This window comes from Furipterus horrens, unplaced genomic scaffold (assembly GCF_987537825.1).
Source record: "Furipterus horrens unplaced genomic scaffold, mFurHor1.1.pri manual_scaffold_6, whole genome shotgun sequence".
NCBI classification, from domain to species: Eukaryota; Metazoa; Chordata; class Mammalia; order Chiroptera; family Furipteridae; genus Furipterus; species Furipterus horrens.
This window is the reverse complement of record NW_028327176.1, coordinates 23,704,125-23,722,473: the sequence shown is the minus strand read 5'-3', so window position 1 is coordinate 23,722,473 and position 18,349 is coordinate 23,704,125. Positions and strand designations below refer to the sequence as shown.

Here is an 18,349-nt window from a genome sequence, read left to right as displayed (position 1 = left end):
AAAACCTGACCTAGCGGTTGTGGTCCATGGCTTTGCCTCTTCCCCTAGAAAATACTGATTTAAGAAAAGTAATTGGGGGGGGCAGGGAAAATATAATTTGAAAACATATATTTAAGAAAATGTATTATTGATTATGCTGTTACAGTTGTCCTAATTTTTTGCCTTTGCCCCCCTCCACCCAGTATACCAGTTCCCTCCAACAGCCCCACCTTAGTTCATATCCATAGGTCATGCATATAAGTTCTTTGGCTTTTCCATTTCCTGTACTGTTTTTAACTGTCTATTTTGTACCTATGAACTATACTTCTTAATCCCTGCACCTTTTCTCCCATTTCCCCCCTTCCCTCTCCCAGTTGAGAACCCAGCTGATCTCCATGCTTATGATTCTGTTTTTGTCCTGGTTGTTGCTTAGTTTGCTTTTTAGATTCAATTGTTGATAGTTGTGAATTTGTTGCCATTTTGATGTTCATAGTTTTAATCTTCTTTTTCTTAAATAAGTCCCTTTAACATTTCATGTAATAATGGCGTGGTGTTAGCTTTACCTTGTCTGGGAAGCACTTTATCTGCCCTTCAATTCTAAATGATAGCTTTGCTGGATAGAGTAATCTTGGTTATAGGTCTTTGCTTTTCATCACTTTGAATTCTTCTTGCCAGTCCCTTCCTATCTGCAAAGTTTCTTTTGAGAAATCAGCTGATAATCTTATGGGAACTCCTTTGTAGGTAACTTTCTGCTTTTCTCTTGCTGCTTTTAAGATTCTCTCTTTATCGTTAACCGTTGGCATTTTAATTATGATGTATCTTTGGGGGTCCTCTTTGGGTCCAGCTTGTTTGGGACTAACTTGTTTGAGACTCTCTGTGCTTCCTGGACTTGAATATCTATTTCCTTCACCAAATTAGAGAAGTTTTCTTCTGTTATTTTTCAACTAAATTTTCAATTTCTTGCTCTTCCTTTTCTCCTGGCATCTATTGGTACTTTTGGAGATGTCCCAGAAGGTCCTTACACTATCTTTGTTTTTTTGGATTATTGTTTCTTTTTGTTCTGGTTGAATGCTTATTTCTTCCTTGTGTTCCAGATCGTTGATTTGAATCCTGGCTTTCTCCCCTCCACTGATGGTTCCCTGTGGATTTTTCTTTATTTCACTTCATGTAACCTTCATTTCTTCCTTTACATTGTTGCTGTACTTAATGAGTTCTTTGAGCATACTGATCGCCAGTGTTTTGAACTCTGTATCTGATAAGTTGGCTATCCCTGTTTTGTTTAGTTTTTTTTTCTGGGGTTTTGTTCTGTTCTTTCATTTGGGCCATACTTTCCCTCCTCAATTTGGCAACCTTCCTGTGTTTGTTTCTATGTATCAGGTGGAGCTGCTTTGACTCCCTGCATTAGTAGTGTGGCCTATTGTACAAAAGCACATTGGGAAGTTGGATGGGGCGGAGCCTTAGGTAATCACTAGGACAGGGCCACCGATGTGAACCAGGTTGATGGAGTCTCAGTTATGGTGTCGCTGCTCTTTCACTTGTTGTGGGAGAGTGCCCAGAACTGGGACTATGGCCTCTGCCTGGCCTCTAGAGTTTTTCCAGAGGAAGCTGTCCCCCAGCACTCACCCTTATGCCAGATACTTGTTTCTCCTCTGTGCCACTGGTGCCCTTCCAGCCACTGCCTGGGTGCTAGAGCTCAGAGGGAGTGAGTCTGCGTAAGTCCTAAGTCCACTGCGGTCCCTTTAAGAGGAGACACCTGAGAATCCTGCAGTTTCTTCTGCCATCCCAACCCTCACTGGTTTTCACAGCCAGAAGTTATGGGATCTTCTCTTCCTGGCCCTGGAACCCTGGGCTGGGTGGTCTGGTGTGGGCCTGGGATCGCTTGCTCTGGAGGTATCCCTCTCGATTTTTATCCACCACAGGTGCATGGGGGACTGTCCTGTGTCTTGACATCTGCGCTCCTCCTACTCGTCTGGATAACTGTGACTTCTTTAGTTCCTTGATTGTCAGACTTCCATACAGCTCGATTTTCTGATGATTCTGGGTGATAGTTGTGTTTTGTAGTTTTGTTGTAATTTTTCTGTGGTTGTGTGAGTAGGCAGCTGTGTTTACTTATGCCTCCATCTTGACCAGAAGTCTCAAGAATGCTCTCTTTTAAGAAATCAAAATTTTCATGCCAAGCATTTAATTGTTGATTTTACTCTTAGGTCCTGTTTACTAATTTGTGAATTGCACTTCTGTTTGTTTGTTTGCTTTTTACAGTAGGGTTGAATTTACTAAAAGATACAATTTAGAATTTTGAAGTTTTTAATTATGAAGTATTTTCTCTTTCTAGGAGGCAGGTGGAAGTCATCATAAAGTTTCTGTTTCACCTGTTGTCCATGTTCGAGGACTCTGTGAATCTGTGGTGGAAGCAGACCTTGTGGAGGCTCTGGAAAAATTTGGGACAATATGGTAAGGACAATAAAGACTTCATACAGATCAAAAGCAGTATGGTAGAACAAGCATTGCTTGGTTGCTACCGCCATGATGTTTAACCATTGTATATATCAAGTTTGCATCTCACTGTACTTCTTTGCTTTTAACGTTTCTGGGATTATGCATGGATGTATTTTCGTGGCCATTATCACCAACCAGGTTGTGTATAAAACAGATTATTTGCTGCTTTCATCTGATCTTCATGTGAGTCCATGATTTCTTCTTAAACACTTCTTTAAACCAATGAGTTGATTACACCATTCATCGACAGAGTTTTAAGTGGTTAGTGCTACTTAAATACTGATTTAAAATATATATATATTTTGGAAAATTCAGGGATTGGCTACTAGAAGTGGGTAGATGAAAGGTAGGCATTGTTTACTTAGCTGCATGTTGCTGTGAGTTCTTATGCAGATCACGAGAAGCCAGTGTTTTATCCTAGCCTGTCCCCACTTGTGTTTTGTGTCCATTTAGGTTCCTCCTTTCTTGTACCAAACTTGTCTGTGCTTAAGAATATTGACTTAAGTGAAAACATAATTAGAAAAGTGAATCTGCTAACAAAAAGAGACACTTAAAAATTCTTTCTAAATTATTTTTGGAGTATGCCTGGTTGTTTGTTCTCTTCTTAGTATGGATAATCTAGATGTGATTTTTTATTATATTTTTTTCCATGATTAATATGTTTGGGGTTTTTGTTTTAGACCTCAGTGACACAGACTAAGTCAAACTATATAAATAGGAGAGAAATTTCAGTATATTTGCTGAGATAGCTTGATTGCTTCAGTTTTATAAAAACTAATATGGAGTTTTTGCATATTGAAAGGATGATGCATAACTACATGGTGAGAGAGTGATCAGAGCCGTCCAACAGAAAGGAATCATTGCTTCAGAGGAGTGGGAGCAATTTTAGGTGATATTTTCCACATGGCATCTTTTTTATTTCTATGGTAACTTCATTGGGAGGTAGATCATTGGCAAACCTGTTACTCTCAACTTGACCTCAGAAATCACTGACTATTGCATGTCCTTGGAGGTACAAATTGAGAATTCACATGGGCATAAAAAAAACCCACTTTTTGAAATCTCACTCAGATTGCCATATCACTTCTTAGTCATTTGGAGTAGATCTTGGAAGTTAAGTCTGTCTGGAGAGTTCTGTATTGAAGTAGACTCCTTAGGCCTTATTTAAACTTGCATGTTGACACTAAACTAACTCTATTCACTATAAGGACCTTCTAAGAGATGCATTGTCCTGTGGAGTTGTAAACAGATGGTTATTTTAGGTTTATTTTACTTTTGTTCTTATGTATTTAGGGCTTTTAAAGTTATTTTCTTATAGTCAAGAAATACTGAAGCAATGTCAGAAAAACAAGTTGGTGAGCAAATATAATTGGAAACTTTGATATTAATTATGACCATGACCTAAATGTTGGGATTAAAGAAATAGAACTATGTGTTTAAGTTGGTGAGTAATTTGAGTTACTGTTGGATGGGCTGTTCATTTTTAGACTCTGTACTGTTTGATACTTAGTCCATGGTAAAGTTATGTTCCAGGCAATTTAAGTCCATTCTTAAAATACCTGCAATATTCTGATTTTCCCTTTTCTGTCTTCATATGCTATAACTTCTCTGGGTAACCTCTTTAAGTCTGTGCTTCTAGCTCACTTCTTTTTGTAGTTTTAGAAAGTTTTACTATGACCAAATCTATAATAGGCCAATAAAGAATTTATTTTTAAATTTTTATTAGTTTTCTGTTTTCAAAGAGCCAAAGGCTGTTATTAACATATTTACTTGGTAATGTCATTTATCTATTAAACCAACTTATGTTTGTGAGAAAAATATTTATTCTTCTTTAATTTCTTTTAGCATATACCTGATTTCATGGTTTTCTATTTTCTTTGTACATCCAAGACTTCAGAACTGCAGCAAGAAGTCTGTGTTTCAGAAGGGAATTTTCTTTTCAAAGAATCAGTTGGTTGAACTGTTGTCCTGTACACTAAAAGGTTGCAGGTTTGATTCCGGGTCCCTGGTCGGGGCATGTACGGGAAGCAACCGATCAATGTTTCTCCCTCACATCAATGTCTCTCTCTGTCTCTCTCTCTCTTTCCTTTCTCTAAAATCCTCGGGTGAGGATTAAAAAAAAAAGTTAGATTTTTTATTTGAGATTTTTTTTTTTGTTTCTTGACATAGGCTTGTAATGGTATGAATTTCCCTTTTAGGACTGCTTCTGTGTCCCACAGATTTTTGGTTGTTACGTTCTCAATTAAATTTGTTTTGAGGTATTTTTAAATTTCTTCCTTGATCTCATTGTTAACCCATTTATTGTTTAGCAACATGTTATTTAGCCTCCATGTCTTTGTGTATTTTTCAGTTTTTTCTTGTAATTGATTTCTAGTATCATACCATTATGGTCAGAGAAGGTGTTTGATATGATTTAAATCTTAAATTTCTTGTTTTGTGCCCTAACATGTGGTTTATCCTAGAAAATGTTCCCTGTGCTTTGTGGTGAAATGCTCTGAAGATATCAATTAAACCCATCTGATCTAATCTGTCATTTAAGGCTGCTGTTTCCTTGTTGGTTTTCTGTCTTGGAGATCTATCCATTGCTGTCAATGGGTGTTAAAGTCCTGTTATTACTGTATTACTGCTGATCTCTCCCTTTATGTCCATCAAGATTTACTTTATATATTTAGGTGCTCCTATGTTGGGTACATAAATGTTTACCAGAGTTATGTCCTTGTGTTGGATTGATCCCTTTAGCATTATCTAGTGTCCGTCTTTGTCTCCTGTTATGGCCTTTGTTTTGAAGTCTAATTTGTCTGATAAGTATTGCTACCACAGCATTTTTCTTTCTTTTTTTTTTCATTTCCGTTTGGATGAAATATCTTTTTTCATCCCTTTACTTATAGTTTGTGTGTATCTTGTTCTGAGCTGGGTCTGTTGTAGACAGCATGTATATGAGTCTTGTTTTCTTAGCCATTCTGCTACCCTATGTCTTTTGATTAGAGCATTTAAGCCATTTACATTTAAAGCGATTATTGATAGGTACATATTTATTCCTACTTTATTTTTTATAACAGTGTTCTTCTGTTTTTTCTTCTCTTCCCCTCCTCTTTATTCTTCTCCTCCCCTTCTCCCTTCCCCTCCCCTTCCTTCTCCCTTTAACATTTTTTTAATACTAGTTTGGTGGTAATGAACTCTAGCTTTTTCTTGTCTGGGAAGCTCTTTATTTCTCCTTCAATTTTAAGTGATAGTCTTGCTGGGTGTTCATCACCTGGAATATTTTATGCCAGTTCCTTCTGGCCTGAAATGATTCTGTTAAGAAATCAGCTGAGTCTTATGAGAGCTCCCTTATAGGTAACTGTGTTTCTCTTGCTGCTTTTTAGATTCTGTCTTTGTCTTTAACCTTTGCCATTTTAACTATTATGTGTCCTGGTGTGAGCCTCTTTGAGTTCATCTTGTTTGGGACTTGGTGTACTTCCTGAACTGTGTGTCTTTTTTTTTTCCATCAGGTTAGAAAAGTTTTCAATCATTATTTCCTCAGATAGATTCTCGATCCCTTCCTTGCTCTCTCTTCCTTCTGGTATCCCTGTGATGTGGATGTTGTTATGCTTCATGTTGTCCTAACGGGTCCTTAAACTATCTTCATTTTAAAAAATTCTTTTTTCTTTGATTCTATATTTCCTGCTACCTTGTCTTCCAAATTGCTGATTTGATCCTCTGCTTCATTTACCCCACTGTATATTCCTTCTAGTGTATTCTTTTTGCGACAGCATGGGTGGACCTAGAGAGCATATGGTAAGTGAAATAAGCCAGTCAGAGAAAGACAAGTACCATATGATTTCACTCATATGTGGAATCTAATGAAGAAAATAATTCAACAAAATAGAAGCAGATGCATAGAGAACAGACCGATAGCTGTCAGAGGGGAGGGTGGTTGCAGGGCTGGGTGAAAAAGGTGAAGGTATTAAGAAAAAAAACAAACTCAGACACAGACAACAGTATGGTGATTGCCAGAAGGAAAGGGGGTTGGGGGGAGGTAGAAGAGGGTATAGGACGGATAAATGATGATGGAAGGAGACTTGACTTGGGTGATGAACACATAGTACAGTATACAGGTGACGTGTTATAGAATTGTACACCTGAAACATAATTTTATTAATCAGTCACTGCAATAAATTCAGTTGAAAAGTAGAAAATAATAAAACAAAGGGACTGTTTCTTTCCTAGGACTTTTGTATTTATAGTTGGTAAATCTTTAAATCCAAGGCCTTACTGTTTCTGTATTCTCTTCTTTAATTTTGCATGATACGGGTGGAGAGTGCTAACAAGCCTCATAGACCAACAAATGTTGATTGCATGTCTTATGTACCACTTGCTTCTGAGGATATAAAGATGAAGCAGGCAAGGCAAGCAGTTTGTATAACTGTAATTTTGATAATAATTCCAAGTTTTATAAACAAGAAGGCTGGAATTCATAAGAAATTACATCATTTGCTAGGTATAGAGTGCTTTGTTTTTGATTAATAGATCCTTTGCCAGTTTCTAAAGTGTAGCAGTGGGTCCTGGATGCCTGACTGAGAAGCAGTGTTGTCACCAAGACCTGACCTGAAGTTACTTCTCCAGCCTTCTACTGTTATAAAAAAACATGTTACATGTTTTTAAAATACATTTTGAAGGTTCTTGTTTCTGTGAATAGAGGACATGTTGTTTCCCCTGTTGTGATCCACATGCTCTGATTTCTCTCTTCCCTCCTTTCTTTCATTTCCTTATTTTTAATTTTATATATTAAAATATATTCCTTCCCCCAAAAGAACATAGTGAAAAGTAAATACCTTCTTGCCCATAGGCAGCCATGATTGCCATATTCTAGTGAATATCTTTTCATATCCTTTAATATTGGAAAATATTTTGAAGGAAAATACTGGTATGAAATTTGGCCAGTTTGCAATTGCTTTTTTTTTTATCTTTGGTTCTCTTTTTAGTAAGATAAATGGAAGTATAGTCAGTTATTAGTGTGGGAACTTATTTATTTGGAAAAATCAGTAGAGATAGTGGTTTCTGATTTTAGGGGTCCCATCTGCTAAACTTCTGTTGAGCTTTATCACTGTTGGTTTCCGTATCTGGATATTTTCTAATACTACTTGGGAGTGGCAGCCTGAGGAATGAACTGGGTAGTGTCATTACTAACTTATAACAGAAAATTGTCCCTGAGGAAGGCATGAAATGGATAAGCTTTCAGTCACAGGAGGATGTTTTCAAATATGAACCATTTACCTGATACAGCACAATTAATTCAGATGATTTAAGAGTTGACTAACTTTGGATACAGGTAAAGAACACTAATCTGTATGATTTGACACTTTTTTTTTAAGTCTGCTTTTATCCTCCCTTCCAGCTATGTGATGATGATGCCGTTTAAACGGCAAGCTCTGGTGGAATTCGAGAACATAGACAGCGCCAAAGAATGTGTGACATTTGCTGCAGATGAACCTGTGTACATTGCTGGCCAACAGGCTTTTTTCAATTATTCTACCAGCAAAAGGATCACTCGGCCAGGAAATACTGATGATCCATCAGGAGGCAACAAAGTTCTTCTATTATCAATTCAGAATCCCCTTTATCCAATTACAGTGGTATGGATTTTTAATATGACAAACTAAATTAAAAGTGATTTTGGAATTTGCTGCTTGATTGACTTAACATATAGTGGCTGTTTTTAGAATTATTAAAATGAATCTTAATTTTGACTATTAAGTTTAATGAACAAAGAAATGGTGAGCACTGATACTAAAATGTTCAGAAGCACAGTTGTCATAATTAAATAAGCACATTTAAAGCATCAGTGTTAACTGTTTCTAATAAGAGATTAGACAGACTTGTGGGAAATGATCTAAGAACTCTCTCACTCATGCCAGCACATTTATCAGAAGTATCTACTAGGCAATGACAGACTCCTACAGCATAGTAAGATGCATACGTCATTATTATAAGGTCTTTTGATATAGCTTGTTAAAAACTGGCCTGACTTACTTAAATTCCCTGCTTCACCCTTTAAAACAGTGATATTAGTAGAATGGTAAGAAGGATTCATGTTATGGACCAGTTGAGTGCTCTACTTTATAATCACATGCTGTTTCACAATAAGCTCAATAAGCTTAGTGACAGACACTTGATTTTTGTAATGAAAAGAATACTGTAGTAAGGGAAACTTCAATTAGTGGTATCATTTCTAGTAAGAGTATATGATATTGGGACATAAATTTAAATAGTATCTTATGCTTTAATTTGACATCTATAATATTTATAGACATTAATATATAGTGTTGATAATAGTTAAAATATTTGGTCTTTGGGGGAAAAGAATATAACTTAATCTAGTGCAACTGCTCTGGTTTGTTTATTATTGTATCCCTAAGTACCTAATGGTGCAGTTTTGTAATTGTAGGTATTCAAGAAATTTCTTGAAAGTTGAAGAATTGTTCCTGAGAGGATATTTAGATTCTCTGAGATGATTCAGACATCTTGTTTGATATCATGTATAAATGATCTTCCCTGGGTCTTTTCTGAATAGCCATTGTCCCTTGAAAAATGGATACCAAGTTGTTCTACTACCTCTTAATAAATATTTATTACCATAATTCAAGTGGCTATAATGTGAACCATTTTAGCATTACATTTAGAAAACAACAAATTAATTGATTAAAGTTCTAGTATTAATTGTTCTTGTATATCGTTAGTAGTTTAGTCACCTGTTAGGAAAATAAAAATTGAGGATTCAACTTTTAGGGATCAAATAGGTAACAGTGCTTTTCAAATATTTCATTGGAACTTCTCTAATGTGTGGATATTGTGTAGGTGAGGGAATAACTTTAGATTTATTGAAGTGTAACAATTTTTAAAAGTTAATTAGTAATTAACAGAAGTGACATCTTGACTTTTTCTTTTTTTTTAAGTAAAAGAAATCAGTGTAATGTTTTTCCAAATATAAAATGTGAAGAAATTTTATTTTCTCTTTCTTAGGATGTTTTATATACTGTATGCAACCCTGTTGGAAAAGTACAACGTATTGTTATATTCAAGAGAAATGGGATACAAGCAATGGTTGAATATCCTTTATTTGTAATTTTTTAATTGATATGTATGAATGCTGTGTAACATAGACCTTATTTTTTCTGCATAAACATTTCTAGAAAGGGGTTTGTATTCCCTCCAGTCTATTTTTCTTAGATTTAAAAAATGAAACTGCAGTACCTACAAATAATTTTGCTTGCTATCATAAAACAATCTAGTGCTTCATCTTAACTGTGTTTTGCCTGTTCATTGCAAGAAAAAATCACACTACTTTATAATATGTATAATCGTACCTTTTTGAACTTTATCTTGAATGAATGTTTCTAAATCTCTTCTTAAAATAAATCATTTGGGCCTTGGCTGGTGTGGCTTGGTGGATTGAGCACCAGCCTGTGAACTGAAAGGTGGCTGGTTCGATTCCCAGTCAGGGCACATGCCTGGTTTGCAGGCCAGGTCCCCACTTGGGGGTGTGTGAGAGGCAATCAATCAATGTTTCTCTCGAATGTCTATTTCTCTTCCCCTCTTTCTCCCTCTCTTCCCCTCTCTAAAAATAAATAAATAAATAAAATCTTTTTAAAAATAAAAATAAATCAATTGGTAGTACCAAAACTTTAGAATCAATAGAATCTTTCTTACCTTTCTTTTTTGAATCTTAGATGATCATGGTTTATGTAAGAATTACTTCTATAAATTTGTTATATGTTGAGTTAAAAAGAGTAAGTTGCAAAATACAAATAGTATAATACAGTCCCATTTAAAATAATAATAATTTTTTTTAAACCCTAACATATATATAGAATGTATAGAGAAGGGTAGGGATGTATAGCAAACTCTTAATGGTGCTTAATTTTGGCAAGGTGTTTTTTCTTTTTTTTTTTTTTTTAACTGCTTTTGTGGTTTGATTTTATTTTGTTGGAAAGAATCATAGACAAGTAATTTTAAAAAACCCAACACAGTGAAGATAGGTACATGATTATAAAACCCTGCCTTTTCAGAAATATATAAAAATTAAATGTTTGTTTTGTACTATTTTGGTTCTTCGTAATGTTAAGAGTAAAGTATTTCCTGTTTCAAGATGGCAAGCTCTCCTTTGCTGGGGAATGTGACCATGCTTCCTTCCCCCTCTGTCTTCCAAGAAGGATGAATGTGTAGACATATTGATTGTATTATGGTGTATTTTTTATATCGTTGATCCTGTACAGTTGACATACAATATTATATTAGTTTCAGGTGTACAACATAGTAATTAGACATTTACATACCTTACAATGGTACTGTTGATCTTAAAAATAAAATCCCCTACTGAAATTCATCTAGAAATTTTGTTTAAGTGTCTTCAGAAATGAAAGTTACTTCTAATTTTTTAAGTCCTTTCCTTAGGGATTGAATAATGATTAATATTGGACATCTTAAACCAAATTTCCTTAATAGAGCTTATGTTTGAATCGGTCCTTTGTGCCCAGAAAGCTAAAGCAGCACTCAATGGAGCAGATATATATGCCGGATGTTGCACACTAAAAATCGAATATGCAAGGGTAAATATTTTTTCCAACACTTCACCAAAGCAATATTCATGCTTTGGATGTACAATTTGAACTTACTTTCTTTTTAATCTTAACAGCCAACTCGTCTAAATGTTATTAGGAATGACAATGACAGTTGGGACTACACTAAACCATATTTGGGAAGACGAGGTAAGTATTTTATGCATTTTACAATGTCCTTACATCTGCTGAAAATTTTTACATGCAGTTAGATTCCTTTTTCCTGAGATGAGCTAGTTCATTCCAATGAAAATCTTGTTGGCGAATGCTTTTGTTGCGAAAGGCCATGCAATGCTGGAAAATAACCTTGAACGTTAGTGCCCCCTACTGGTATGTACTGAGTTATTATATGTAGTTCAACAAAGGAGCCCACACATACAAGCACGCCCGCAGTTCAAGGACTTGCATTTCTCCAAGCAGCTCTCTCTCTTTGGAGGAGAGGAAACTGATTCAGAATATTCCTTACAAACTTCAGACTTGCACACTGCTTCTCTATGGAAAGGACTTGTCCCCCACGCTGGACGAGGCATTAAGAAGGATAGAGGACTCCAGCAGGCTGACTCTACACTTCATCATGCACAACATCGGCATCAGCAAAAAGCCCTCTGAAAAACTCAGACTTGCAATTCACCTTGACTGCATACTGCATGCACCATCACCCAAGTTTCTAAAGGTGGACACTTAACAGTACTTCAGACTTGCATGGAATGAACACCATGATAGACTGTGCCCATTTATTCGAGTTGTCTGTATATATTGGTCTGATTTCCCTTAAGGTTTCAGTTGTAGAATTTAAGACTTTTCACTAACAAATACTAGCCTTTATCTACAATGTTGTAAATCTTAATGCCCATTACTGTAACTGTTTGCAGCTTAGATTCAAGTTGTTAATTGGCAGATAACCAGGGCCAATTCATCTCCAGGTCTTGGGAACTGATAATGCTCAACTGATCCACACAGATATTAAAAATAAAAGGATTAGAAAGGTGCACACTTGCTGCACTTAAGGTTTTTCTTCTCCCTCAAGTGTGGTTATTGAATAGAATAATATAATGAAAAGGTACGTTATATGTAAAAGATGATTTTCTGTGTGGTTTGATTTTTGTAAAGTGATTGTTTATAAGTTGTTACTTTTTGTAACAATTTAAGATTATCACTCATGTTACTTTGTATAACTAGAAATTTTGACATTTCAAATGGAGGTGAAAATAACATGTCTGTTCAAGGTAGAATCTATTTAAACTTGATAAATCTGAAAGTAAGAGCAGTTTATTTGGGATACATTTTCACCTATAACCTATAAATGCTAGATTTCATGAGCATAGATTTTATTGATAGAATTGTTCAACTCAATGTGTGGCAATTTTGGAATATACAGATTAAAATGTGGATCTTGTAAAAACAAGGGGGCTGCAATATTGGCTACATCTCAACTACAATATCAGCATTGGAACCATATGTTGGGAAAATTCACCAAGATGAGCGTATCTGTCAAATTGAATAAACTAGGAAAAATTTTTATGGCATCCAGAATATCTTGGGCAGTAGGGGCTCTGTAAGTGCATATATTCTTGCCCAAAGAAAACAATACAATGCACTTGTTCTTTGCATGTTTATTTATTTAGGACTTTTGTATGATTGGCACCTTTAACTGTCAATTCTTAGGAAATCATCTTGCCTTGTGTATGGGGTTACAAACAGACTTGTTTTGTAATGCAGCTTTGGCTGGACCCCGGATTTTCACTACTCAGAAATCTGCTTGGTATAGGCTTGGTACAGCTGGATACAGTATGAGAAAACAAAGCCTTAGTACTCAAACAACAGAGCAAGTGGTTGATGAGAAATCTCTCACTTCTGTCATATGACAGTTAGTCAGTGAACACTCAGGGTTTCTTTTTTGTTTGTTTTTACTTATTCGAGATAGTGATTTTGGTTACATATCTCATAGTGTCTCTTAAAACATTTATGGACATGCTTCTTATTTTAGTAGTGTTTTAATAGTATTTTTTAAAAAAAGGTCTAAAGTTTACACAAAGCCAGCTTACATTAGTTTTTCATGCAAGGAATTAACAGAAAAGTTTAGAAATGTGAAAGGTAGATATTTAAATAGTGAAGTATAATTAAAGGGAGTTGAGCAGAATTTTAGTTGTTTATGCTTTCACAGGAAAAGAATTTTTGTTTCTAATTCCTTATAGGTAGATATTTGTCTGGCAAGACTATAGCAGTTTGTTTTTATTTTTGTAGTGACTTCAGCTTCTACTCAAGTTGATATTGAATTGTAACTTTTTCTACCAAAAAGAATGCTTTATATATGTATCTTTTGGTGGAGAAGGCCCATAGATAGCTTCCATCAGGTTTCAGATGAATTCAGGAGAGGTTACAAACCACTGTTTATGGACTGGTGTGTTCAGTGTCTTTATTCTTCTGAACAGTTCTTCTATTTTACGTGACCTTATATTAGTTAGGGAATGCTTCAAATAAAGAGAATTATTGATAATGAGACTCTGGCTGGAAGAAACCTTGGAGATCATCTACCCTAACGCCTTCATTTTGTGAATGAAGATTGTTTCTGTGATTGTAAAGCAAATGAGTGGTTAAGTGGAGGGTTTTCTGATTCCCAATCTAGTGCTCTTTCCCTTGATAGCATACTGTTTACTGTATCGATAAGACTGAATCTTGAAGAGGAGGTGGTTTTATTAAGGTTCCTAGATCAGATAAAGAGTTGTATTTAGTGCTTGGTGGGATACTTAAATAGTGGCACATGAGCAGAGTACATTAGCAGATTGGATCGATTCAAAAGGAGTGAGATTGGAATGATGATGCTGGGAGCCTTGTAATGGGAAGAAGAAACTGAATATTCAGACTGGAGAAGAAATGACTTTGGGGAAACGGAGGGAGGATCATAGTAGCTTTTCAGAACTTGGAAGGGTTTTGGAGAAAGACTAAGTCTGTGAGGTCCCAAATGTGGTAGAATATGGGTAGAGGACTAATTTTTACATAATATAAAAATTTATTTCCTGATGATTTAGGACTAACTGAAAATGTAAGGGAAAGTAGTGGGGAAGCAGAGGCTACATGGTCCCAACTCATTGGGATGATGTAAAAAGAATTTATTCACTGAATACAAGTTGAACTAGATGATTTCCTAGGTCCCTATCAATGTTGTGATTACTTGGAATAGGTAATTAAAATGCTACTTCTCGAGACTAAAGTGAATATTAAAGTATTTCTCATCTCCCATAAACCTCATTTGTTTAGGTAACTAAGGTAGTCTTAGTTACCTACGGTGACTAAGGAAGCCTCTCTCTTTGAATTTTCAAAGATCAGAGTGACCAGACTCTTAAGATACATTAAAAAAATCTTACTGGTCACTAATTTGATCAGCAAACTTTCTAACAGTTTATACAATGAATTTTAAAACTTACTAACCAACATAGGAAGGGCTGTTTTAGAAACTTAGAAGTCACTTTTTATTGAAGTCTCAAATTATATTTGGGAAAATTGGCATATCTTCCCTGAAAATGTAGCTAAAATAAAAAGGTCTTAGGAGTATTGTAGTACTTTCATCCAATAATGTAGCCCCCTTGGTTAGCTTCATCTTGGCATATTTAAATTTTGGGGGTGCTCATAGTCCTGCCTGGTGTTAAGATCTATACACAATGACCAATCCATGATATAATCTGGGCCAGTGATGTGCAAATTTCCAGCTCTCGAGTCCATAGGTGTTTGTAAATATGTGTATATACATACAAAATACTCTGTGTTTACTGATTGTGAAACCATGTAATACAGGTTGTTGTTGGCTTATGCTGAACTTCTTGAAAGAAGCCCACTTTGAAAATGTGTTGCTGTTGAAGCTAATAGTATGATTCAGGTACTGTCTTTCAAAAGTACTGCACTTAAAGCTTGTTTTAAAGACATGTATTGGTAAAAACTTCTGTACAGTGTCAAACTCTAGCATTGTGTACATTTACTTTCTGAAAAGTATCCATTCTTCTCTTAAATTTGAAAGTGTGATTGTATTTGGCATTTGCCAAAAAGATATTTTCAAGTCAAGTGGAGTTTGTTAGATAGAATTATTTTCTTAAACTTTTGGTGTTTGTATTTAAAATGGATATGAATGGATGTTTAAAGTTAACCAGGTATCTTTTTTTTTTTTTTTAATGAATTGTAATGGATGTTTTGAATGGGTTTTCCCATGTGAGAACTCTGTTAAGTACTTGGGTCAAAATTGTTAAAACCATGTTTCTACTTTTGTGTCAGATAGAGGAAAGGGTCGCCAGAGACAAGCCATTTTGGGAGAACACCCTTCTTCGTTTAGACATGATGGCTATGGTAAGTTTGTCAAGGCAGAAGGAAGGTAGTATAGATGAACTATTAGCATTTTTGCATTTCTTATGAAGAATGCCTCATTTCTTGTTTCTGTTTTTCCTGCTCACCTGATTTGGTTTATATGAGATCAGTCCCTTACAATGTACTCCCGAGGAGTTGTCCAAATCTGTTTTTTTAGGATATTGATATATCATATAATCCTTGAGATAAATGAAAGCTATTGGTTGGGGGTTTGAAAGCTTTTTAAATATTGTTATCTTTTGTTTTGTTTTGTTTAGTCTTGTCTTTGTTTTGATTAGTAGTTGGCTCTGGCTCTGTTAGAGGACCAGAAAGAAGTGCTATTGCAGTACGTGTATTTTTGTCCATTCTGGCAATTAGGAGCAGAGAGGAATTTTGAGTAAAAAAGTCAGGAAGAACAGGGTATTTGTTGAAAAGGAAACGTGTTCTGGTTAGATCTTTAATTATTTTTGTTCTACAGTTGTTATTTTGGTTTTCATGAAATTGGTTTTTATTTAATTCCTCTTTTAAAATTTCTTTAGTTTTAATGTTTGCTGTGTTGGTAAGATGATGAAACCTAGAATAATATTTTTCCACAGGAAGGAGTTAGGCATCAGGTTGTTGTCCTTGTGAATAGACCTTGAGAATAGTTATTGATAAGATTTTTAACTGGTTATAGATTCTGTGGTTTTAAATATTTTTTAGTTTTTAAAAAGCATTAATTATTGACCCCATCTATTATTCTGTGGTTTAAAGTTGAAGTCCAGTGCCATTTAAAGAAGTAGAAGACAAATTGCTATGTCATACTTTGGGATTCATAATCAGAGTCTCTGGTGTTGCCTGTTGTCTGAAATATTTTCAAATTGCTTACATGTTTGATGACCATTCTTAGCTGTGGGCTTTACTTTATTCCTCATTGTCTTTTTTGAAACCCAGCGATTTATTATGCGTGTGCTCCTGTGTTTGTTCAAGTTTCTATAATAGTCTATATGGAAGAAGAAATTAAAACAATGTGTTACGTCAAAACATTAAGTGGGGTCTATATTAATGGAATGAAAATCTTATTACTTACTGTCATTTTAAGAGAGTGTTCTTTCATAATTTATCTTAGTGTTTTTAACAGAGTAAACATTAAAAGTGGTCAAATGGATAGGCCTGACACTGCAGTAAAGTGTTTACCAGGCGCCTGCTGTGCTGCGCATAGTGGAGGGCCACCGACGAACTGCTGGTCAGAAGTTTGTAGTGTGGTTGTGGAGTAGTGACTGTGCCGTGGGCGCCAGCCGAAGGCTAAAATTGGTTAAATGTTTTGCCAAAGCAGGCTAGAAAAATCTGTGAACGATTAAATGAAGGACAAAGAACTCTGCTATAAAGTGTGGACACAGACTATTTTCTCAGTGTGATTTTTCAGGCTTTCCTTCCTTTATAAAATATATCTTATTGAAAAATTGTATGAACAAAAATATGTTATATGCCCTAGAAGAACTTCATATATTTTTTAAAAGCCTATTGTAAAATGCTTTGTCAGTTTATGCCCTAATTTATTTAGAGTGCTTGTATGTGTGTGTGTGTGTGTATAAATTTTAAAACATAAGAGAGGAGGTGCAAAATTCTCTAAAGTGATAATTTTTATTATTACTGATTTTAGAGAAAGGGAGAAAGGGAAAGAAATATCAATTTGTTATTCCACTTATTTATGCATTCATTGGTTGCTTCCTGTGTGTGCCCTGACCGGGGGTGGGACCTGCAACCTTGGAGTATTGGGACGATGCTCTAACCAATTGAACTACCCAGCCAGGGCAGGATGATGGTTGTTAAGTAGGGATCTTTCAGGCTCTGGACAGTCCTGCTGAAGAGGAATGGTTGTGGTGGGTTGTATAGGGTTGTATAGGGGAGTCCATTCCGAGCTGTCTTCATTAAAACCCTTAAGCCTGAGGATAATGCTACTTTCTAGGGAAAGCAGAACAGGGTGTAGGAGGGCAGAGGGTTGAGGAGAGAGAGATGAATAAAGACAGAGAGAAGGTGAGGAAATTGGGGAGAGACACAGAAGATGGGAGGGAGCTAGTGAATTTTTACAGATACAGGAAATCACAGTTGTATCCCTTAGGTTTAGCAGTTCAGCAAAACAGGTTTATTTGCATTTTTTGCCATATCACGCATGGCTTTTCCTTTATGTCGATATGTAAGAAAGAGGGAATCAAAATGGTTTATTTATTGAATTAGAGTAAATTTATTATTTAATGTAGTATAACAATATAAATCTGTGCTTTTAGAATTCTTTAACTTTTGATTTGGGAAGCTCAGCCCTATGAGATGAATTGGTAGAAGCCCTTATATTTGAAAAGTGCAAAAATAAATATACAGAATTTTTTTGCTGTGAGCCCAAGAAAAGTTTGTATACTAATTGCAGGTATATTTGGATATGGTTCCTGGACCAAAGATTTTAGAATATCAAAGATGGGAAGTGCCTTCAAAATGTTCATAATGCCATTTATGTAGCATGTGAAAAAATACTACCTAAAGCATTAGTTTTTTAAGCACCCAAACTTTTTTGCATGAACTGTTTGGTGTAGAAAGCATGGGCAACAGCAGACCCTCCATATCACCCTGCCCAGGCTCTGTAGCTTCAGCTTCACTGGAGAGGACACTCCAGCGTCATCGCAAGATGTCGATTCAACACGGGAGGAGACAGATACTGTGTCACTCCCGAGTCGGACTGCACAGCCATTCTTGGCGGTGCAGATAGACTCTTAAGAAGCTACACCATCGTCTCTCGAGACGGAACACGGGAGGAGACAGGTACCGTGTCACTCCCGAGTCGGACTGCACAGCCATTCTCGGCGGTGCAGATAGACTCTTAAGAAGCTACACCATCGTCTCTCGAGACGGACGGCTGCCGACGACGACGAGAAAGCTTTTACAAGCTTCTCTTTTTCCCTTGTTTTCTTAGA

At 35.8% G+C, this 18,349-nt stretch overlaps 1 protein-coding gene across 1 annotated transcript in view; it reads left to right on the top strand.

Annotated features, from left to right (window-relative positions):
- HNRNPLL (heterogeneous nuclear ribonucleoprotein L like) overlaps positions 1 to 18,349 on the top strand; it is a 38,587-nt gene that overhangs the window by 7,932 nt on the left and 12,306 nt on the right. The window contains exons 2-7 of the mRNA XM_090281174.1: positions 2,312 to 2,430; positions 7,853 to 8,090; positions 9,478 to 9,558; positions 10,962 to 11,063; positions 11,150 to 11,222; positions 15,336 to 15,407. Of these exons, the coding sequence (XP_090137300.1) occupies positions 2,312 to 2,430; positions 7,853 to 8,090; positions 9,478 to 9,558; positions 10,962 to 11,063; positions 11,150 to 11,222; positions 15,336 to 15,407 (685 nt within the window). The remainder of the gene's footprint in view (positions 1 to 2,311; positions 2,431 to 7,852; positions 8,091 to 9,477; positions 9,559 to 10,961; positions 11,064 to 11,149; positions 11,223 to 15,335; positions 15,408 to 18,349) is intronic.